At 55.1% G+C, this 24303-nt stretch overlaps 1 protein-coding gene across 14 annotated transcripts in view; it reads right to left on the reverse strand.

Annotated features, from left to right (window-relative positions):
- Nucleotides 1-24303, reverse strand: part of CELF4 (CUGBP Elav-like family member 4) — a 296796-nt gene that overhangs the window by 56182 nt on the left and 216311 nt on the right. For 8 of the 14 annotated variants that reach the window (XM_042909700.1, XM_042909699.1, XM_042909696.1 and 5 more), the window contains exon 3: nucleotides 16121-16169. In XM_042909700.1, coding sequence (XP_042765634.1) covers nucleotides 16121-16169 — 49 coding nt within the window. Of the gene's footprint in view, nucleotides 1-16090; nucleotides 16170-24303 lie in introns of all 14 variants that reach the window. The other 6 variants (XM_042909692.1, XM_042909693.1, XM_042909691.1 and 3 more) reach the window with 1 other exon arrangement.

Below are 24303 nucleotides of genomic sequence, written 5' to 3' on the forward strand. Positions count from 1 at the left end.
GTGAGGAACCGGAGGAGGAGAGGCCAAGCCGGGATGGTGGCTCATGTCTGCCCTGCCCCATGCTGCTCTTTGCTCTGTCCCTGTGGCACCTCACTCTCTGCAGGAAGCTCGTCACTTCAGACCAGTCTCCTGCCCACCTGACACCTTTTCACCCTTCTCAGAACCTTGTCAGGCAGCAGGTATTGCAACAACTGGACTTGGGCTCAAAATCCCCACAAGCCCCCTCTTCTGAGCCCAGGGTGCCTTATCACCGCTCTCCCTCCACATGCCCTGAGCTCCTTTATATGAGGTCCTTTATATGCATGGCCCCAAGGTCATGCCCTAAGCCTCCATCAAGGACTTCTCAGCATTGAGGGATCCTAGTTTCCATGGCAGAGGACAGGGGTCATTCAAAACTATGGACAATCTAAAAATTCAGGTGATCTACAGAACTGGATGGTGCCCACATCATTTTGGTTTTGCTTTGGAATGTATGTTGTCTTTCACAGTAAACAAGTTGGATGCTATGGGAATCGGGTCATTTAAGGAAAAGTCCTAAGAATACACTGGAGGAACTGTCTGATGCCCACTGGGCCCCCCTTCCTGGTGGAGATGGACGGAGTGACCACCTAATGCGTCTATCACATCAGAGCCCCCTCCTCTGCCTCGTGCTTCTACCCTCTTCTGCTGCTGGCAGTGGAGAGGGGGAGAATGGAGCTCCTGTCAGCATCTACGGGACTTGAGTCCTTCCAAAACCCGCTCCATGTAAGGTGCCAGAAGGCCTCCCCCTGCCTCCATCTCCTGCCTGTCCCCATCACATGGCCTGTAGAGGCCCCTTCTGATGTGGGGACAAGCGGTACCAAGGGCAGACTGCCATGAGATCACCTATGAGGGAGGACACTAGACAGTGACCACATCAGAAGGTGCTGAGTGACACCCCAGCTTTCCTGGAGGTGGTGAGGGGGAGGGATGGACAGGACTAGTAAGGACTAGTGGGACTCCCAGCCCAGCTTTCCTGGAGGAGGTGAGGGGGAGGGAGGGACAGGACTAGTAAGGACAGAGCATGGGGACGTGCCAGGTGGGAGGCACAGCAGTTTCCCAGGGGCCGGGGGATGGAGAACGGGTGGGCTGAAGCAATGTGTGGTGTGTCCCACAGGTCAGGCCCGCCTATGTGAGCCTGTGGGGAGGGCATTCCTCTACCACCTTTGCTTCTGGTCCATCTTCCTCCCAGATGGCTGCTGTCACTGAGCGGTCAAAGCAGCAAGGGGCACAGGCTGCCTGTGGGACAGGGCGCACCAGTCAGGTCAGAGCAAACAGGCATGAAACGGAGGTATGGGAGAGCAGGGTGTGGAGGGGTCTCCATCCTGCAGAAATTGGGAGCCCCTGGAGGGCACTTAGCAGGCAGGGGACTAAACATTGCATGACACGGGTCATCATCAGCCAGGAGAATAAGGAGAAGCAAGGCTGAGGGAGAGCAGTCGGCCCAGGGCTCTCAGAGCATCTTCTAGCTCTTACTCAAGCGCCCTGGGATAAGTGAGAGTGTCACAGAAGGGCCAAGTGGTCTAGCTGTGCTCTCCCACCAGCCTCCCCAGGCCCCGTGCAAGGTGTGGCCTGAGCCGGCTCAGTTTCTCCGTAGCAGGGGGAGATTAACATTTGAAATCCATTCAGGGGGAGGGCTCCTTCCTCCACTCCCCACCCCTCACTCCCCCCAAAAATGAAAACAGTCGTTGAAATTGAAAAATGGTGCTCAGTGAAGGGTTTAAAGACATTTTGAATTTAAAATATATTTTAAAGGTCATTTTCAGCAGTAATTATGTTATAATGGTGGGGCTCTTGGCAAAGGCAGAGTCCCACAGTAATATTAGGCCAAATGGGAAGTGGTAAGAGCCTCCGCGTCCTAGAGCCCTCAGAAGAGGGTGGGAGAAGGGAGAAGAGGCCCAGGAAGGCTTCCCTTTAGAGCCAATGGCAGGGTCACTACTGGGTCCGCAGGAACAGGGAACTACACAGCTCATTTGGTCCTGGTGCAGAAGGGTCCTCCAAGAGTGGAGTACCACATCTGGGCCACTCAGGTTCACCAGGACCCTCCCCCGGGGCAGAGACTGGGGGGTCTGGCCTCCTGCCGGGCGGGACACCCTACCTTCTTGCCTCCCACCCCCACCCCTTACAAAGGCACATCCTTCCCTTCTGCTTCCAGACACTCACTCTGGCTTCTCCTAGTCACAGGCTCCCTAGCTCTCCTGGGGCCAACTCCCCGGGGGGGGGGGGGGGGGAGGCTCAAAAGAATTAGGCTCTCCTGGCTCAGAGCCTCCGGGCGGCCTGCCAGGCCTGTACCCACAGCTTCCTGAGCTGGGGGCACAGCTAGCAAGGAGCTTGCCTCTCTGTCCTTCTTGACCATGATTGTGGTCTACGTTATTTTTTTTCTTGAACAGACTGAAGATATGACTACATTGGCTACTTATTTAAACCTCAATGTTTTCTATCCTATATCCCCAGTGAACAAACCCTCCCACCCTTTGACCCACTTTTCTCTTTTCAGCAAGTGCACCCATTCTTTGCAGGAAGTGTCACCCACACAGATGAACAAGCTTGTAGAAGTAACGCACAGTATGAGCACCTGCTGTTAATCATTCTAGAAGGGCTGGCTGTGAGTTAGATGCTGGCCAGGCCCCAGGAGGTTCTATTAGAAGGCAGACTGGCAAGCTGTGGGGAGATAAAACAGAGGACAGAGGACAGTGGGGAAGGGGTGTGTCTGGGCATGTAGAAAGAGCCAGATCCCTGCCTTGGAGGTAACCTGGGAGGGCTTCACGCAGGAGGTGTGTGGAGCATGAGCACAAACCAACAAAGGAATGAGGAGCCAGGAACAGGCAAATAAAGAAAGAAACCAAGAACGTGGTTCCTCCCACGCTGGGAGCACTGACAGCCCAACTGGGGAGAGTGAGTTTGCTCCCCAGGCTCCTGACATGTCCCCAAAGGCAGGAGAGCTCCGGCCATGCGATCAGGGGTGCAGAAACAGGGTCCATGGTCAGTGTTCTCTGTGCATCGCCCCACTTCCAGCCGCTCTGTCCCTGTGGGTTTCCTTTGGGGGATGCTGGGGGAGGAGCAACCAATCTGGCTGTGGGCCCCCCTTTTCCGCTCCTGACACGGACAGCAGGACGGTGGGCGCGAGGATGCTTAGAAGCATCAGGCTGCGAGGGTGGGTGCTGGATGAACCGCAGCGGGAGCAGGAGGGGGTTGGTGGTCCCCAGTTCCTGGGTACGACCCAGCGGGGTGCCCGAGGAGGGGGGTGGTGGGGTTGTAGCCAGGACTGGAGCCCTGGAGGCAGCCAGAGGATGGAGGGAGGAAGGAGGCAGGGAAGAGGCAAAATATAAAAATATCTGGGAGAAGCGCAGCGTCGGGCTACAGTGTTATTGAACTAAAGCATCTTATAAAACTCAAGCCATTAATAACAGGCTGCCGCCACGTCGGGGTAATTTATTCAAATTGCGGGTCCGGGATGGAGGAGCAGATGTTTCAGAGCTGCTGGTGTCACGGAATGAGTTCCAAGGGAGGGGAGGGGGTGCCCGCTTCGCATTCTTGCGGGGGGAAGGGGAGAGGACCTTCTCGGAGCTTAGCCAAAGTCCCTGCATTCCAGAAGGAGGTGGAGACCTCAGCCCAGGCTTCCACAGGGAGGAGGAGCCCGTAGGGTGGAGGACAGTTCATTTAGTTCAACAAGTGCCAGGATGGAAAACCAGACGGTGAGGACCGGCGGGCAGGTAGGTCCCCCTTCCTAGGATGTCGCTACTCCCATCCTATCCAACTGAAATGCCACTTGCTACTCAAAGTCGTCCATGGTTTTTCCAGATACAGAGCTTGGTGGTCGAATCAGAAGGGCCTGAGTTTCTTTGCAGATGCACCTACCAGCTAGTGACCCCAGTAAGTTAAGCTCTGGGTCTCAGTGCTTCATCTATACAATGGAGTAATAATACCTCAGACACTGAGTGGGGAGAAGTGACCCAGTGCAAGGACTTGGCCCATGCAGGGGGTGGCTGAGGTCAGTTGGGTTCCTGTACTACACCTTAGGGCCCTCACTTGTGGTGAACTTAGTGCTTTGATTCAAGGTCTTTTCCTGCTTCCTAATGGCTTCATTGGTTTCACCTGCATCCCAGCCAGACTGTAAGCCACCTGAGGTCAAAAGTCATGCTGGCTTACCCATGATGTATGGGGTGTGTAGAGCACACAAGGCCTGTGGCTCCTTTCTCTGATGGGGAAGGGACAGTAAAGCTTGCAGAGGCCTCCCTTTGGATTCCTGTTACCTCAGCACAGTCCCCTGGGTCTTGGCTAAACCTGGGTTGGGTCCTAGAGGGGGGTCAGGGCCTCGACGTCTGGCCACAGTTTCCAGTACAGAGATCATGGAAAGCCAGTTGGCCCCTGGGTTCGTGCCAAGATCTCGGAAAGTGGAACCTCTAAAGATGAAAATTGGCCCCGCTGTCTGATTTTACCTTTTTGGCAAAGCAAGTATCTCCCCCGTGAAGCTGATTCTGGTTTTAATTCGCTCCCCTCCTGTGGGTGTCTAATGCTGGGGCTGAGGGGCACTGCTCAGCTGATGTCTTCATACTGTGAATCTGAATCCTGATGGGGGCAGGAAACACAGAAGGGCCCTATAAATTGTAGGTGCCCTGACTCACTATTTAAAATGGTTGAGAAGATATTTTCTCCTCCTTTCTCTCTATTGCAGATGTGGCTGCCTGCTTATTAAGGGGGTATGAGGTGGGGCTCCACCCGGTGAGGGATGCTCCATTATGCCCCCCGGGATGCCTTTGGTTCCATGCCCCTCGCTGACATCAGCAGCCCCTGATGGCGTGTTGCAGTGAGCAACAAGGGTGGGTACAAGGGTGACACTCTGGAAACGTCCCAATTGGAGGCAGACACGTCTCTTCTCACAGGCCCAGCCCTGATGGTGCCACCATAACGTGACGAGAGGAGAACGAGGAGCCCTTCTGTCCCCCACACAGCCCTGACCTGAAATGACACTACCAGAATGCTACTCTGTGAGACCAAGGTTGCTGAGGCAAATCCACCCTTGGCAGGCCCACATCAGCACATTTATCAGATGCCCAGGGCTCAGGGACCAGGCAGAGGGGCCACCTTTGCCATCTCTGTCTCCTGGCCTAGGGACTGCCCTGGACACGGTGGGGGGACTGGCTGCCAGAAACATGGGAGGAGACTATGGGGGGCACCAGTACCCCAACCCAGGAGAGGTGAGGGCAGGTGGAAGGGGTTTGGTGGCAGAAGACGGCTTGTTTCTCCCACTCCCACCCTGGCCTTTCCCCAAAACGCTCCCTACCCACCTAGCCGGGGTGGGGGTGGGGGGGCGTCAGGGCAGCCACTGGCCCCATGCCTCTGCTCCCTACAAACGAGACCTGCTCATAGCTCAAGGTTCATTTCAAATGAAGGAGAAAGCTCAGCCCCACACTCGCGGGGCAATCAGCGCACTCTGTGATGAATGGAGCCTGTGTCACTCAGTGAAAATGAATATTTCTTTGCGATAATGGCCAGATGGTAGCAACTCTCCGATCCAAATTAAAACATGCATGATAAATGCCAGGAAAACAGAGGAAGACAAAACCCCAACCTGGAGTGAATTCTCTCTATAAATCTTCCCCCTGCGCCCCCTCCCCCACCACCATGGAGGCCCTGCTAATAGCCATTAAATTATTAAGATGCGCTGCAAGGAGAATGCCAATGTCAGTGGCACCCGCCCCACTGCCCACCTCGGCCCCCTGCCTGTGGGCCTGACTCTGGAGGGGCTGCGGGGGTGGGGAGACCCAAGAGGGGGCTGCTTTTAGGCCAGCAGAGAGTCAGCGTGGTGGAGAAGATTCTTCTTAGAGACATGAGTGTGAGCCTGGCCTCTTGGTGCCAGCGCTGAGGGCGGCCTGCCGGAGGCTGGTGCCCAGCCAGACTCTGTGGACAGCCAGACACACCTGCCCCCAAAGAAGACACCATCTCCGCAGAGAGATGAGAAACTCACATCCGCTGCCTGGCGCTATGGCTCAGGCAGAGGGCCAGAAAGGGGCTCTGAGCCAGGAAGACCAGTGAGGAACAGCTGGAAGAAGGATGCCAGCAGGATGGACCCTGATGAGGGCTCTGACCACGTGGAGCTGGGCAGCTGAGAAGGGTCAGAGAGGACCATCCAAGAGCGGGTGTGTGTCTGAAAGTAGATGTGTACTTGGAGGTCTAAAGGCATCAGGTACTGGGCAGGGCAGGGACAGCTTTGGGGCTTAGGTGTCATGGTGACAATAGGGCTCTTGAACTTACAGTTTAACTCCCATTGCCCCCTGCCCATCCCCTCACCCCCGGCACATCCATCCATCTGTCCTTGGTCCCCTTGACACCCTGTCCAGTCTTCTGTGTGGGTGGCCAGTCTTCCCAGGTCCAGCTCCCATCAATCACCAACCTCTTCCAGATTCCCTATCATCTTCCAGAAAACCCCCAATTCTTTAGCAGGGCATTCCTTGAAACCCTCCCCTCAGGCCAACTGGTTTCCTCATTTTTCCTGGATAGGCTCTAGGCCATGGGGCCTCCATTCCTTGTCAGCCTTAATCCTGTGCAACAGAGAGCCTTCTCCAGAAAGCCTGCCCTGACTGCTCCGCCTTGCCCAGCTCTCACCTCTGCCAGCTAAGGCTCACTGTCTCCACTGCTCATCTGGTGCCCGTGAGGCCTTGAACTGATCTCCCCACCAGACTGAGAGCTTCTCTAGGGCCTGTAGCTCAGCAAAGCCTTGAAGGTGTCTTCCTGGGCCCCTGACACATCTGTCTTTCATGGTCAGCTCTCCAGGGGCAGAGACCATCTCTTCTCAGCAATTGGCCATTTATGTCCAGCCTTAGACCTCTTAAGACAGTTGGGACAGTTACCCAGTGTTGTGATGTGACATCATGATGGGGGGATCATGGGTCTGTCAAAAAGAAAACCTGCACTGGCTGGTCCTTGCTGAAGTCAGCTTCCACCAAGCCTTTCTCCTCACCAGGCCCAGACAGAAAAGGCCCTGAGTGCCCAGCTGGGCTCTTCTCTGCCGGGCAGTTATGGAGTTTCTCCACCTGCCCTTCTCAGCTGAGCCTCCAGGCTCGACGTGCCACAGACAGGCTCATGTTCCTTCTGACTAGGCTTGCACCCAGGTCAGACCCGCCCTAAGTCCCCCCAGAGGGCCTCGGTGAGGGGAGTGAAATGCTGGAGAGCCCATCCTAAAGGCTGTGGTCCCTCCTCACCCTCTGTGCATCTGATGGGTGGCACTGACACAGGGAGAGCTTGCTGTGGGTGCCAGCACCCCAGCACAGACCCGCGAGAAGGCAGCAAGTCATAGAGGCCGGCCAGGAAAGGCTGAGGTGTAAAGGCTGGTTACTGCCTGCGTGGATACCTACCTCTCCTCTCTGAGCCCTCATTTTCCCCTCCATAAAGTGGAGGTGCTGCGTGCCTGGTTCCCATGTGTGCTGGGCTGGGCTGGGTGGGGAAGGAGCGACCTCTCTCCCAGAAGGCAGAGCACGTCTGATCAGGAAGACCGAACAGACTGACAACACAGAGAAACGACACTCCGGGACAGGCCTGGTGAACTCGGACTGAAGGGTGAGAAGGGACAGGATCCCGTCTCTGACTCAGACACTGTGTGCACGAGCATAAATGTTCGTGCCCTGGAATGTGAGGAGCAAGGAGACCCACAATGTGCCAAATCTGATTCTTCCAGAAAGTGGACACTCCTGTCCAGCCAAACCAGTTCTTCTATTTTATTTTTAAACTCTATCTTTTTAAATTTTTTTAAAATTAATCTCTATGCCCCACGTGGGGCTTGAACTCCTGACACCAAGATCAAGAGTCCTATGCTCTATTGACTGAGCCAGTCAGGCACTGCTAGTTGTTCTTATATTATTTTTAAAAGATCTCAGATGCCACATATTTGCCTTGCTTGTCTTGGTTTGCATTTCTTTGCCTGTGACACTTCACCCTAGATGCTACCTCTTGGTAAACCTGTTATCCCAATAATCACCTGCTCCAGGAAGCCTTCCTTGTTCTCACCCCAGTGTGGTAATCCACATGCTCAGTGCCGCTCAGGCCCTAGGCAGTATGATTTTTATTTGCACTTTGTTAATCACGCCTGTCAAAGGTCTTCACCACCCCCCGCCCCAACTGTCACCTCCTCTCATTCCCCATGGACCGGACCCTAAGAATAAAATAATTGCAGCTATCGTCATCAGGGAAGATTCCACAGTTTGCCAACTGCACCCCACCTATGGCAGATCCAAGGGGGTGTCATCATCCCCTCTACAAAAGGGGGTCGCGAGGCATCACTGTGGGAAGGGCAGGACATGTGGAGTCAGAGTACCCGGGTATGGTGCCCGGGACTGTGCTGCTCGTCTCCCTGCTCTGGCTCCCGTCCCACAGCTGGTGGAACATCCCTGCCCCAGAGCTTTAGATGGCGTCCCTGGGCCGAAATGCATTTAAAGCACCTTGGAATCAATGCTTCCATATCTCATCCTCCCCCCAAGGAGGACCCCTCATTCTGGCCTCTCGGCATCTTCCAAACCTGCCTTGGCTCAGGTTATTTTCCCATCTGGAAGTTTTGCCCTTCCTTGCTCAAATCCCCTCGCCTCTGAAGCCCAAGCAGGCGTTACTGGTTCTGATCTCTCTGATCCATGCTACCTCTCCCTGCCCCATCCCACTCTTGTGTTGTTAAGGCTGCCCGAGTGTGCCAGGGGCCAGGTGGGCACTGGATATGTCTCGGCCATGCCAGGGCTGACTCAGTGCAGTGCTGAGGACCGCCTGGACCAGGAAGGGCTGCTTGTAACATTCTCTTTCTCTCATCTTGCCCATCTCCTGCAGAAGTAGGGGTCTTCCTCCCGTATGCCCACACAGTGCCTGCCACAGGAGGCCACGAGAGTGGCGACTGGGTGGGAGACAGAGGCCCACGGTCCCCTCTCTCTGTCATTCCATTCCAATTTCTGTCATCAGCCCCTTCAGCCTGGGCACACATGCAGCAGCTTCTAAATATCATCCAGGAGCCCATTTGCAATGATTAATATCCCATTTCCTCTGAAACAATCCTTTGCTAAATTAGCCGGGGCCAGAGGGAATTTGGCGAGGAGCCGCGAGTCTCAACTTAACTTGCCGAATGGATTAAAAAAAACCCTCGAAAACAAAATGCAGATCAATCAACACCCCTTTCCCCAGCTGAAAATCTAAAGTCCGTTGAAACTCAGCAGGTTTGCAGTTAATTATAATTTCACACCTATGGCAGGAGTTACTGAGGTATTTATAATGCGTGCCTGCCTGCTGGAGCCTTTGTGGGGGCCTCACTAGGGACCCTTCTCACCAGCCACCTCCTTCCCCAAGCAGAAAGACCTGTCTTCCCCGAAGCTGCTGTTTGGGTTCAGTTGTGTAAACTAGAGAAGCTTCCTGGAGTTTTAAAATTTCTTTCTTTTTAAGGGGCTTGGGAAAGAAAGGAGTCGAAGATTCTTAAGGAACAGGAATTATGAAGAATAAGATCCCGGGTCAGGGAGACCTTGCACGATGATCTAGGGAACCTAACAGTTGGAAATGCTTTACCAAAAATCGGAAGGATGGTGGTCAGACACGTGGTAGAACTTCCTGCCCATAAAGAATCCAAGCCCTTGGTGGGCCACTTGGCTTGGCTCTGAGGTGTCTAATCCTTTAGCCCTTCCCAAAGGCACATCACAGGGCCAGGCAGGGCGACAGTGACCCCTACCCAGGCTGCTCCCTAAACACTGCAACTGTCTGGGCCCTGCTGTCTTATGTCTGACTCAAACTTCCTGAGCTGAAAGCTGCAATGGCTTTTCTTCAAGATCAGTCCAAAATAAATCAAGAATTCAGGTACATGAAAGATCAGCCGGGACCTTGGCTTTGGGGCTGGGGTTTAAGGGAAATCATTACAATCTATAGCTTGAGACATTCTGGTGGGGATGGGGAAACAGGGTTTCCGAGCTCCGGAGAAGGAGGCCCAAATGGACTGTGGAGTTGCTTTTCTTCTTGACAGTTTTTAAAAACAGGAGGGGCAGGGTGAGAGGCAGACTCATGGGGGAGGGTGGACATATGGCTCCAGGGGCCTCTCCAGGCCTCGGGGTTCCCTGTCCAACAGGGAAGTTAGCCATTCCCCAGCTAAAGGTTCACCACCACCCCTTGCCCATCTCTGGGCCCAGACATGGCTGTGGGAAGGGAGGAGGAGGATGTCACTGTCCCCATGAGCTAAGGGGTCTGTAGGGTCCAGTGGGGGGGGGGGTGTGCAAAAGAAGGAAATGCACTCCCCCAACACATACACAATCACACACAGGCATCACGGGCCCACAATGGAGTACACACGCTGCCCAGCTTTCGGGCCTTCTGTGGGGAGACACAGCCCCTTCTATGGGGCCTGGTGAGGGTAGAGCCTTTTCTGCTCTGAGGTACAGATCGCTTTTCTTTTAGAAGTCTGCTTTGGGGCAGCAGTTGCCGGACCCCTTCTCAGCCCAGGATTGCACCCCCTGGGCTGGGCTAGGGTCAGCTTTGCTCATTCTGGGGTCTTTCAGGCAGGATACAAACCCAGAGCCCCAAAGTAGAGGTCAGAACGTGCTTGACCCGGGGGAGGCTCTGATGCCTCAAAGGGGAGAGACGGGGACAGAGGTGGAAAGGCTCAGCCTGTGGGACTTGACTGTCCTAGTGATGCTGTGCTTTGGCTTCAGGCTCTGCCCACCCTACCCCACCCCTAGGGGAGCCTCACCCAGGAGGTCCCCACAGGGAGTTCACACTGGTCTTCAAGACTTTCCTCACACTTTCCCCCTCTCCCCTGCTGCACTGCATCTCCAGGGGGAGGCTGTCTAGAGTAATCGGTTTCTTTTTATAAACCTTGTTTCCTACTGTCTTGGTATAATTTCAGATTAATCTTCATTGTACTCTGCCCACCCCCCCCTCCCGCCACCACCCTTTAGCTTTATGTTTTTGTGTACTCCATCCCGTGTGGGCCGAGGGTTCCTAACAGAATCCTGAGGGATTTCTGTCTACCCAGAAGCTTTTGTCAGTGAGACAGTTGTTGGCATCTAAGATGAGAAAATTGAAACTTCTATTGAATTTTCATACGGCGGGACCAGCCTGCACATCTATTTCCTCTAAACGCTCGCTAAATTGCCTACCTAGAGTATGGGACTGAAGAGCTAGAAAAGTCTGGAAGTGAGGCACCCAGCCTGGGGAGGTTGACAGTGTGGCCATGGGTCTCCTGGGGCCCCGGGACCTGGCAGCAGCAGGGAGCTGCCCATGCCCCTCAGCTGGTCTCCCTGGCCTCCCTTAGCACGTTGTCTGCGTCTGTTTAGAAATAAAATAATGCTCGGAGGAGAAATGAGGAACTTAATAGGATTTAAAAAGCCGCAGGAACCGATGGGGCTACAGATGGTGGAAGGGCTGGGGGGACTGAATCAGCCACGGTTTTCTGGTGGGGAACGTGGCCTCGGGGAGGGTCTCAGAGCCGCGTTCACATGCATTGTGTCCAACCTCATTAGCCAGCCCGGCGGGACTCCACTGCCACATGAGTGCCGGCCACAGTGAGGGGGGCATAGAGGCCCCAAAGATGCCATTAAATGAACGGGGGAGCAGTGATGGGCTGCAGGACGTGGCTGACTGACTGACCCGCACCTGCCTCGGGGACTGAGTGCACACGGAATGACTCCCAGGCTGTCACACCTGCCCCCAGCCCTCCTGTGCCCTCCTAGTCCTGCCGGGCTTCCCCCCAACCCTCCCCCCCACGACTGATACAGGAGGGAAAGAGGGGGCTGGGGAGGGAAGCACGTGTGTGTGGGCTCCCAGTTCTGGAAAAGCAGAGGGAGGAAAGGGAACCTGCTGTGGAGTCCTTCAACCCAGGCAATTCTGAAAGACTTGCGGGGCAGGGTGGGGGGGGGTACCTAAAAGAAGCTCCTTCACCCTCTAGAAGCTTCTGTAAGTGCTCCCTAGATGGTGGCTTACTGCAAGTACCCCTCCAGGGCTGGAGCTCAGGGCCACCCCCCTCAATCTGTCCCGAGCCTCCCCCAGGCCCTGCAGCCAGTGGGGGGACAATAGGACTTTGTACAGGGAGCTCAGTCCTCCTGACCACATCCACCCTCCGCCATCATCAGGCCTCCGTCAGTCTCCCTGCTTGGATTCAGTCACAGCTGCCCCTGTGGCCCCTCTTCTCTGAGCCTCCTCAGGCCTTCCTGGACAGGGAGGGGACTTGGAAGCCCCGCAGCAGTCCCCATCATGAGCTATGACCTCTCTCCCCCAGCTGGGGCTTCACATGTCCCAGCCAAAGCCTGAGTCCTCTGGAGTGTGTGTGTGTGTGTGTGTGTGTGTGTGTGTGGTCTCCAGTTCCAGGCCCTGCAGAGGGGTGAGTGCCGTGGTGGCAGGCCCTAGAACACAGTTTTCAGCCTTGCTCACTTTTCCCTCTGGAGGGACTCCCCAGTGCCACACCTACCCCTTCCGAGGGGTGGGTGGCCCCTTGGCAACCCCAATACCTTCTTTCCTGGGACTTCCTACCAAGCCATCTTGACTCCTAACTTCTCCAGCTCATCAGCGCCCCATGTTGTTGTTTTTTTCTGTCACTTCATGTTGAGATAAAATCAAGTGGCCCCAGTCTTTGCTTCACCCCCAGCCACTCTGTTCCCAGTGGGGACATTTATTTTCCATGCGTGTGGGTCTGTGTGGGTGCCTTTGTCAGTGTGGGTATATGGCATGTCAGGGCGGGGCAGGGGTGCAGCATGTGTGACTGCCTCCCGGAATTCTTCCAAACACAGCACGGATAAGGCCCACAGTAACTGAAACTTCTGACCTGTTGATGGTTGCTGAGAAAACATAGGGGTGGTTTCTGGTGACGGTGTGTGTCTGGCAGTGGTGGGGTGTGGTGGGATCAGGCCAATATCAGCTACACCTAATCCAGACTTCAGCCACTTCTTCCCTCTTGGGCCCTTTGAGGGAGGTGGGCACACTCCCCAGCCCCAGCCTCCTCCAGTCCAGCCCAGGGGGCCCCCCCAGCATGTTTTCTGACCAAGGCCAGGGTGCTCAGAGCCTGACTGACTCAAAGGGGTGCCCATACCTGGCTACAGGAGCCTCATTTGCCTGGGGTAGGGGGCTGTCCTGTCTTCTGGCCTTGGTGCTCCCCTGGGCTGGGACCAGGGAGGATGGGGAGGAGGTTAGAGCTACAGGGCAGCACATTGTGGGTGCTAATCCAGATACTGAGAGTGAAACCCAGTGGCTGAAGGGCCCCTGCAGCCGTGAGACCCAATTCAGATGCTGACCATGAACCAGCTCACTGGGCAGATACACCTGCCTGCTGGGAGGCAGAGGAACTCAAGTGCATGACTTAGGGAGAGTCACTGCCTCTGAGATGACCAGGACAGGTGGGGGGCTCCCAGGTTCCTCTCTGTCCCTAGTCTGCCTCATTCCTCTGGTTCATGAGTTGGTTTGCTGATTTGAGGGTGACTCAATTTAAATATAACTTGCTCCAGAGAGCTCTGTGGGGTTAACTGGAATCTCCTTGCAGAGAAATGGCTCCTGGGGAGGCTCTTTCTCTTTGGGTTTTCCTTCCCTGCCTAACTGGAGCCCTGGCTCTTGGTGGCAATAGCAGGGGCCAACACCTCTCTCCCTGCACAGGGGCATTATGGCTATGATGCCTTCTCTCTGCCTGGTGCCCCCACCAGGATCAGGGTTCCCTGCTTCTCATGGAGACAAGTCCAACCCCTTGGTCTTGTGTTCAGGGCTCCATTTTCACTTTGTGCCCTCACTTATTCCCACCAAGTCTATACCTCTCGGTCCAATTCCCTCCAGGAAGCCCTCCCTGCCTGCTCCAGGCCACAGTGAGCTCTCTTCTTTGACCCCCTCCAGCTGTGGTCTCTCATGTCTCATGGGGTGGTCCGGGAGATCCTTATGCAGCCTGGCTCTGCCTCTCTCACCTGAGACCCTGCTCTTCCCTCAGCCGCCTTTCACACCCTTCTCTGCTCCCATTTCTTTCATCTTTTTTAACATTCACCTCTTCCCCATCCTCTTCCCACCAGAAAAAGTATTTAATGGATATTAAATTATTTTAAACTGACTTTTTTTTTTTTTTTTTTTTTTGTTAAATAGCTTGGTGATAGTGCTGACTCAGGATCATCTCACTGTTTAATATTGAATATGCAATTAATAGATAGATGTTTAGGTTTGGCTCTTTTTCCCCCCTTTCCACCGCAGGAAGAATAAAAGAGCTGATTAATCTGGTTTGGGGCAAGTGTCATCGGCAGGAGATATATGGCAGAAAGGAGATGAGGTTAGCAACTTGGAGTCAGAGAGCTATTGCCTCCAAGGCAAGTGAAGGAGAAAGGGTTTGCATTGGAGCTCAGCGCGGCCTCACCGGGCACGGCGTCTTCTGACACCCCACTCCGGTTCTGGAGAAAACCAGCCAGACTCTGAGCTGTCTGCTCTGCACGCGAGGGGCCCCCTATGCCCCCTCAGGGGCCTCCCTCTGTGGGGCCTTGTTCATGCCACCCTGACTTCTTCTCCAGGGGTGGAAACTCCCCTCCTTCAAGGCCAGCTCAGGTGCCATCTGCTCAAGGTCTCTGGCGTCCCCCACTTACTTCGGGGCCCCTTCTCTGGGACTGCAGGTGCCGCTTACTGCTCGAGCTACCTTCCTATACACCAGAGTTTCTCCCCACCAGGGAGAGGGGCTCTTCACTACATCCTGGCCCTGCTGCACGAACAGGGTATTACAGGTGAGTCACTGCATGACGGGGTGACCCGGGGCCTGGGGCCTGCTGGGCCTGCTTCCCGGAGACAGTCTTTAGGAGAGGCCCCTGGTTCCACGATGTGCCACCAAGGAGAAGTCCTATGTGAGATGGGACAGTACCCTTACCACCAGGGTAAGGATGCCTAGGACTGGGTATTTGAGGAGCCTCTGTGTGTGCAGAAAACCGAAGTAACTGGACTGCCAGGAAAGGGGCAGGAGCGAATAGAACAAACCAGGTGGGCTTTGCTTACCTGGGCCCTTAACCCCTGAGCCATTTTTACATCTCAACTGACCCACCTCCACTCTCGGGGTTCTCAGGATGGGAAGCTCTCAGAAGACCACAGGGAGGTGTGTCAGTGCCCTGGGCCAGGGGGCCCCTCGGGGCAGCACAAAGACACCAGCTGGGCTCTAGGAGGTAGGGGTGGGATTTGAGGCCCAATTCAGACATAGAGGCCTTACAGCCAGGTCAGGGTCTCGTGAGGGCCCAGAGGGCAGCAGCCTGAGCTGGAAGGACCACAGGTCCCAGGGGCAGGCAGGACCTGTGGCCACACTACAGTTCTCTCAGGATGAGGATCTTGACTCTGAATTTGCGAGTCTCTTTTGCCTATTTTACCTATTTCCCTTAATTTCCTAAACACTTTTTGTAGGGAGTTAGGACAGAGGAGAGAGAAATTCCTCAGTGCCTGTCTAAGCTGAGAGGAATGTGACCTGTCCCGGCACAGAACCCAGGGGGAAGGCGCTTGGCAGAGGGAGCCAGAAGCGTGGCCTGGTGGAGCCTCTGTGTGCAGTGGAGGGGACAGAGCCTCCCTGGGGAATGGAGCTCTATGCTTGTGGGGTGCGGCTGTATCCTCCTATTCTGTCCCTTTCCAGACATCTCCCTGTCTGCCTGGATCTGTCTCCAGAATCTTGACCTCAGTGGTCCCAAGCCTCCATGGCGGCCCTTCTCAGATTTTCCCAGTGTGGTCTGAACCTTCCCAGGGCAGGGCTACAATCCACTTCCTCTCGCCCAGCCTGGCACCCTTTCAACTTTTCAGGCTCCATCATAGGGGGCTTTCCTGGGTGACATGGAGGTGGGCACACCCTTTGGATTTCCTAAAGGAGGCAGAAGAGTACCCCAGGACCTGCTACTCGTTTACTTACAGGAAGGAAGGAGCCCCATCTGGAGACCCCAGTCACCTCCCCACTTTCCTTCACTCTCTCCCCACACCAGTCACCCAGAGCTCCATAGCCCTGTCCCAATTCCCAGCCATGAGATCCCTAGGGCTCGGGGTAGGGGTGGGGGGGGCGGTGGCAGGAAGTCGCTGCATCACTGCATCAGGGAGAGGGAGGAAGGGTCGGGTCGGGGGAGGGGGGCAGAGACAAGTGAGCCCTCACGTGAAGGGGGCTGGCGCAGGCAGCTACTACCTCCTCGGCTCTCGCTGTCCGCTGGCTTCACCTGGATCGGCCGGTTCATCTGCAACAGAGCACAAGGGACAGTGTCAGAGCAGGCCTGGGGTGAGGGGGCATACACCCACACCCAAAGGTAACTGGTGTTCATAGGTACACAGGTGCAAGGACCACACCCACCAACACATACACCCACACCACTGCTCCCCAATGCAGCTGCACGCGGGCAGCAAAGCCCCACCCATCTCCCCTTTCCTATGCAGTCCCCAGGGCTCCATTGTCTCGGGAAGGCTTCTCTGGACTGGACACTCTGTGATGTCCCCCTCCCAGCTTTGAACAGCTCTTGCTAGCCTGTGACATCAGAACCTGAGGTGTCCTCACAGCGCATCCCTGGCCAGAGATTATGATCTTGCTGGAGACAGCTGGCTTTGCCGAAACAAGCTGCTCTCTGGCTACCCCGAGCCGTCTCACAAATGTGGGCTGTGGGTGCCAGGGGTCCCTGAGGCTCTGGGCCACCCAGCTCCCAGCTGAAGCCGAACTCAAGTGTGCGGCTAGGGCTGTCCCCTTGGGGGGGTGTGTGGGGTGGGCACAGCTACCCATCTCCCGTGGTATTTAGGGGGCCAGGAGGACAACAGGACACCGCCTGTCCCCACCCCCCCCCCCCCACGCCTCCCTGAGCCGGGATCTCTCACGGGGATCCGCTTCAGTGCTCCGTTCAGGCCACTAGGGGTCTCTGAACTCCAAGCATCGGCGGCTACGGCGCCTGTCTTTAATCCTCGCCACTGCTGGAGGCCACGGGGTGGGCTCTCCAGCCCAGAGGCCCCAAGATATTTCAGACAATAAAAACGGAAGGAATCACGCAAATGGAATCCTACTTTATGTCTTTTCCAGTGCTTTCGCCTGTCAAGTACCTCCCTTATCCCTTACTGCATTTTTATTTCGTGTACAAACCCCGACAGGCAGACAGGGCAGGGACTAATACCCCCACTTCATGGATGGAGAAGCTGAGGCAGGGCCGCCCCCACGGCAAGATGAGCCCAGGAACCCGAGTCTGCCAGGGCTGTGTCTAGGCTTCCAATCCTGCGCCAGGTGACTTTGTGTTGCCAGTTCCCCTCCTGTGTGTGTGTGCGGAGGCCGGACTAGCCAGTCACAAGCTTCCTCGGGCCTTCTGGTCTAGGATTCGAAGTGAGTTGTGGCTGCGTCAAGACAAGTGGGTGGGGGAGCGTGGGTGCCTGTGACTCAGCAAGGTGAAGACAAGGCCAGCGGAAGGGCAGAGCCACCACGAGGAAGGACAGAGAGGCAGGAGGCAGGGCATGGAGCAGAGGAAATGAGACACAGGTGGCCTGCGGGGGGCCAGACAGGACTCTGGGGGCCAGGCCACCGAGAGGGGGTCAGGATGTCATTGTTTGCCACAAGGTTCCCACTTGGCACGCCTTCTGGAGTTGAGAGGAAAAAAGGTGCTCAGTACGTAAGCCCTGCCAGCAGAGGAAATTGTATGTTATAGAAAGCTCCAATCACAGGGAGAAGGAAGAGAGACATAATGAAGATCCTGGCTTCATTTAGGGGGTCCTGGGGCCCCGTTAAACAGCCTCCTTTGCAATTCTTGAGCAAAGGGCGCAGAAGCCCCAGCAGGCTTCTGGCTATTGGGGAAGGGCCCCAGGAGGGGGCCAGGGGACTCCTTGTGTCCCATCCGGTGCCTTCTGGGACTCAGCATCCAACCCTTTTCTACAATGTCCCTCCTTCCTGGAATAGCCCTAAAGTAAACAAGATAAATTAAATAAGGCAAATGGAATCTGCCTGGGCATGGAGCCTTCCACCTCAGGGGACACCCCACCCTCAGGCAGCCAGCCTGTCCCCCTGTCCTTGGTATATGTAGGCATTCAAGAATACTCTGTCCCAGGCTCATGGACTTGGGCCTGATTTCCAGCCCCTCCAGGCCCCCTAGCCCCACCCGAGTCCTCCCTACCTCCTCCATGACTCGGTGCTAGGCTCCAGTTTGACAGTGGGCTTCCTGGCAGCAGGGACCCAGGCTCTCATCCAGTTTCCCACCTGCCTTTAGCCACAGGCTGGGCACCCACAGGGTGCTCCATACAGACTCGTGGAGCGGAAGTGAACCGGTTCCCATGGACCTGTGGCTCCCGGGGTGATTTTTCATGTTTCATTATGATCTAGGGATGGTCAGCATCCAGACAGCCTTTGCGGGGCTGTCGAAGAGGTGCCAGCCTTGATGGAGAGATAAAATACGGCCCGGTGCTTTCTTAATTCTCAGCAGAAATAAAGTGTCAGGCTCAGTTGGGAAGATTTCTCAGCTGGAGCAGGCTCTGCACAGACGCCTCGGGCCTCAAGGGAGATCTCCTCCCTCGGCCAGTGTCTCTCTTCCCTGTTCCAGACTCCAGCCCCGTCCAGCCTCACCAAGGCCTGGTTCTTCCCTGAGGAGGGGAAGTGGACAGAGCCAGCCTGGCTGCGGAAATGGCCACTGAGGAAGGGGACAGCGAGAGAGGATGATGGGTCAGATGGTGTGAGGGGGACTGCCATCTCCTTGTTCTTCTTCTAACTTTGCACGCTTGGACGCTGGCCACAGCCTCAGGAGCTGTCGGCCACATGGCCTCAGGCGATCCCTTACAGGTGAACACCACGCTTCAAGGACACTAGAGCCCGCTTCTTGGTGCCTTTCCTCTCCCCTATCTGTGCCTCCTCTATCCAGCCATCCCTTTAAGTCACTGTATTGTCTTTCCAGAAGGGCCTGGGGCTGGGGGCTAGTGGGACCTGGGGTGCAGGTGCCCTCCTTGTTGATTCTCTTGCTGAGGTGTCATGTGTGTGCCTGTGTCCCTCTGTGGCCTTCATCCTGGGTTGTGCCTCTGGGTACCTGACGGGGGTCTTTGGCAACCCAGGGCTGCCTTCCCTGGGTCAGAAACAGCTCCCTGAATGCACCCTGCAGGCTTCTGGGGTCAGTCTTTGGGGACTTTGCTAAATCTTTTGACTGTGTTTCTGTTTCCAGCTCGGGGTCCTATCAGGGGAAGCGAGTGATCCTGGCCCAAGTTTTGGGGTCCTCTGTGTCCCTACTGCAGCAGAGAGCGGGCTGGTGGCTCCTTCTGCCTCTTTCTGCCTCCCCTCCCCCTCCCCATCTCTGCCACTATTTGCATCAACACATATCCATGCATTAAACAAGACATTCCATTAATTTCTTCATCATCATAACTTAAGCTGGGACATACCCTTTAAATATTCATTCAGCTATGAAAACTGGGCATTAAAATTTTAATAATGTCAAGCTCATTTGAACCAGGCTCCTTGGGGACGATTACGATACAATTAGAATAAATACGATGATTGAGCTGGTCCAAAGGCTTCACCTGTCTGTCCAACGTGGCTTCTTGTGGAAAGAGAGGCCTGTGGCCAGTGAGCAGGCAGACAGATTGACAGACAGGCCAGCCTGGCTCTTTCTTGACTCTCTCTCCCCTTCCTATATTCCCTCCTTCCCTTCTCAGTTCCCGGCTGCCACTTCTACCTCTCACAGGCGTCCACAGGTGTCCGCAGGTCTCTGCAGCCCCCTGTGGGCCAGAGTACAGGGGCATCCCTCCCGTATCTGGGAAGATGGCCCGGATTAACCCCCAGTTCCAGACATGAATTTCCTTATCTTCCTGGTGCAACCTGGGCTGGTTCCTGTGTGAGGGCCATTTTCTTGTCTGTGTGTCCCCTCTTCCCCACCCCGCAAGGGGCTCCCTAAGGCTGGAATGAACACCCCACCAGAACAAGACCAGGCTACAGAGGAGGCCACCGAGGGGGTTCTTAGACATGTTCTGCCACCAGACCAGGTAGGGACCATCTTCACCCAGCTTCCCCTCTGCTGCAACTATCTTCCTGAGAGTTGGTGTGGAGGTCTGGGGGCAGGAGCGGAGCCCCTCCGTCCCTCATTGTCAAAGCCAGTGCTGGCGAGAGCCCTGGGGACATCCACTAGTGAAGTCACCCCTGCTTTACTCGGGACAGCCCTCACACCTGCAGGATCACGTAGGGCCCTCCGCCATCTGCCTTCTCAGGCACCCAAGCCCTCTGCTTCACATTGGGCCCTAGTGCAGCTGACCCAGGGCTGTCTGAGAAATTAAAGGACCTGGAAAGTTCTCTGTCACCTCTCCCTGGCAATGTAAACCCTCCTATTCTTCAATAAGACTTCCCTGGTTATCTCTCAGCTCCCTTGGTCACACATGGCCTTGCACTACTTTGAGAGCTCTCTCTTTCCTCTCTCGTGCGTGCGGGCGTGTGTGTATGTGGCAGACAGAAACAGAGAGGCGCTTGTTTCTCAAGCGGGAGCAGGGACCCAGTTTCCTACTCACAGACCCCCTAGACTCTAACTTAGGACTGAGCTCCCCTGGAGTGTGTGTGTGTGTGTGTGTGTGTGTGTGTGTGCATGTTTCAGTAGTACTGGTGTGACATTACAGACATCTTAAAATAATTCATTTCGGTTGGAGACTGGGAATAAACAAGACAGAGGAGGACACTAGTGCGGTCCCTTCGGCATGGTAGCCTCTCAGTAAGTGTCATCCTCCATGTTGCTTTCCAGCATGTGAGCCAGAAATGCCTCAGAAGGGCTGGACCGACGCCTCGAGTAGTGCCACGGCCCGGGGGGGGGAGATGGTTAGGGCGGCAGAGAATACTGTGGTGGCCTACAGGAATGGCCAGTATGCTCTCTATCCAGCAGCTGAGTCCCCACATGTAATTCCAGCGTGGGTGTTCAAACCTCAATGCTGAGAGTCCTTTCAGGCTCCTTCTGGGATGTGTGAGTGCCTGCTGATACCCAGCTCCCCTGCTCACCGGACGGGTTCACTTCTCCCCGAGCCAGGGAGCAGTGTGGGAATGCCTACTCTTGTCTTGTTCACTGGCGGTGGCTCTTAGCTCTGTCCCTGCCCACCCCCTCCCGCACTTGGCTCCTATTCCTCATCAGTCCCCACTGTTTGTTCTCATCACCCCAAAGAACTCGGCTTTTATGTTGTCTGCCCCCAAACCCAGCACACGTGTCGGTCATGGAAACGGTGAAGCAGCAGACCCTGTGGGCTGGGGCCCATTGTGCCCCAACCCAGCAGCAATACTGCTCTGGGAAGAGAGATATCATTTTGCAGTTCAAAAAGCAAGGGGAAAAAGCATCGTTAAAGCGCTAAAATATAAAGCTTTTCCTTTCTTCCACAGCCTCTCTTTTTCTTGGCTTGTCATGGTACGTTTTATTTGCTGTTTGACGTCGTTTTAAATAAAAACAAATATAAATTGTAAATTATTAGCATAGATCCTACCATCCATCTTTATTTTGTGTAATGCCAGTTTTAAACGCAAATATCAGAACATTTAGCTCCTATGCAGAATCACCAAAATTACAGTTTGGTTTTTGTGACTTGTGCCTGGAGGTTGCCTTGAGCTGGCCAGAGGAGACAAATGCAAGCCAGACTCGGGAAGGCTAAGGAGGACTACAGAGTCCCCTCAGGCATGGAGACCCTCACAGGTACACAGAGCCCTGCCCTGCAACATGGGGGGTGGGGGGGTCGGGGCGGGGGGTGGTGGCAGCTTGGGCCTGAGGACTGCTGGGCCTTCCCTTCCACTGACTACCGATGTGGACATGTTGCAACCCAGTATAGGGTGGGCCCTGGGAAGTCAAGTCAGGCTTCATTTCTACCCATGGGCCACCTCCTGGGTAGGATATTGTAAATGTTCTGCCAGGACATGCCAGACCTTGCCTGGACAAGAGGCTCACTCTTGCGAAGACACGGCCTCTGTTGGCAAATCAGACATGCCACAGTGCTGCCAGCCTGGGGTACCACAGGGTGAGTAGGCCTGACCCAACCCTCCCCTAACCTGCACCAGGCCACTGCTGGCTGGCCTCGAGGGCAGATTGATGGCTTGCAGGGCCCAAGATGTGCATGTACAGGGCAGACGGTGGGAGGCAGAACTTTGCATAAGTCCCCTACACATGCTTCTTCGTCCCACAGACTTCGTTTGCTTCAAACATAACTACCAAGAGAAACTTTTAAGAATTTCAAAATGACTACAGAATACTAACCCCCAAGCCTGTGACCCTTCTGAGTACAGGGCCTGTGAGCCTGCACAACTCGTGTGCCCACGAAGCTACCTTGTAGACGATGCCTTTCTGGGTCCCCACCACCCTGAAGTTCTCTCCATCTACCAACTCCAAGCACCAGGCCTTCCCTTGACCATCAGGTGTTTTCCAGAAAGATCGTTACTCAAAGATTTATCTTTCAAATATGAACCTTGGGTGACTCTGGGAGAATAGACCGAGAATTCTCAGCCTTTGCTATAAAAGGCTGGTGGCGAGGAAGAAACCATCCAGTATGGGCAGGGAAGTGCACTCACACACACGATTGTGGGGACCGTAGGTGGGCAGCTCCCCAGCAACTGTGCCCTCCGCCAGGACTTAGCAAATAGGACTTTACCATTAATTGAGAACTTATTTATTTAAAGCCCCAGGAAGGCAGATTCTGAATCACATGCCCTGATGGATTCCCAGCACTGTGCATAGTAGGTTCTCAGTAACCTTGGAATAGAAGGTTAGGGCTTTGCCCAGTCCCCTGGTGAGAAGGGACTGCAGGGGAAGGGCAGAAGAAGTGCACGTTATTTGTAGCTTGTTGTAAATATATTAATATTTTAATTATCTCCTTAATAAGTCACATATGGTTCCTTCCATAAAGAGGGATTAGAAACTCAAGGAACCCTGTCTGTTGTCACCATCAAGTTCTGACTTAAGGACACCCCTGCAAGATACGTGCCTTTACCCGAGACCTCGGACCTCGGTCCAGTGTCCGAGGCCCGCCTTGGTGGTGGCGCCTCCAGGCCAGCTGGTGGCGCCCCCTCCTAGGGCATGCCCTCCCCACCCGAAGTCTGCCCCTGGGGGTGCAGCCACTCTAGCAGCCCTTTCTCCCTCAGGTCTCAGCTTCCCCCTGGGCCTTGCAACCTAAATGAAGTGTTCCTTCAAGCTTTCCATTCTTTCCTTCAGTTGCCTTGCTGGCATGGCTAGGGACCATTACCGTCCCAAACTTGCAAGCTTATTTGTTCAATGTCTGTCTTCCCTTTATGAGGGAAGGCCCACACCCATTTTGTTTCCCTGCTATACACCCAGAACCCCACGCACATCCCATCACCAGCACTGTCCCCTCTTGCCTCAGCTGTGTTCCTGGGGCAGGAGTGTCCAGAGGCCAGAGGTGGTCACCTGCTGGACAGCCCTGCTTCCTGCCCAAAGTTCCTCCCGTCTAGCAAAGTGAGGTTGTGGGACCTTTGGATTAGGAAGGGTTTATTGAAGCAGCGATCCTCGATCCTCATTTAGAAAGACAGCCGGCGAGCGAAGACCAGACAGAAGAACCCAGGGTTATTGTTAAAATATGCAAATCCACAGCCCATTGAAATGCAAACCCTCCAGATAAGATTTTTTAATAAATCTGGTTCTGTTCCCACTCCCCGCTCTGAGGAGGCCATCTGATGCTTGTTGGGTCAGGACGCAAACCAGCATGTAAGCCCCATCAGCTCTTCACCCCTCTCCTCATTCTGAAAGCCCAACGAGCTAGAGCTGCCCCTGGGTGGGGCTGGCTGCCAGCCAAGGCCCTTGGCCTGCCCCTCGACAAAGTATTTGAGGTCACCTTCGGGTCACCCACAGAGCTGTCTAACCCTGTCTCTGTGCTGGTGACAAGGCCCCCCTTCCTTCTTTACTGCCACTCTCACCTCCTCTCATACCTGTCTAAAGAGTAGAGTCCTAAGCCTTGGTGCCCCCTCCCCCCCACTGGAGACTTCGGTGATTGTGTCCACCCAGCCACACTTGTCACTTTGGGAGCCATCGCCTCTGGACTTACTTTGGTCTACTGCTGTCACAAGTGGCCCTCAAAGGGATGAAGGGCAGGCAGACCAGAAGGACCACAGACACCTGACAATCTCAAGGACATGGCTGTGACCCCACCCCGGCCTAGCTTTGAGTCAGGACATGAGAGTGTGTGGACCTGTGTGGGCTAGCGTCATGTACCTGGATGGGGACAGGAGGCATGAGTGATGGTGGTAGGCGACAGCCGTCCTGTCCTTCCCAAGCTCGAGACCTCACGCTGACCACATGATGTGGCTTATGTCCTCAGGTCCTCTCTGAAGCCAAATGAGCCAGATGAGCAGACTCACCGTGGGGTATGGACCGGGGCTGGGCATTCGGGGGCAGAGTGCCAGAG

The sequence above is a fragment of the Panthera leo genome, chromosome D3 (assembly GCF_018350215.1).
Source record: "Panthera leo isolate Ple1 chromosome D3, P.leo_Ple1_pat1.1, whole genome shotgun sequence".
NCBI classification, from domain to species: domain Eukaryota; kingdom Metazoa; phylum Chordata; class Mammalia; order Carnivora; family Felidae; genus Panthera; species Panthera leo.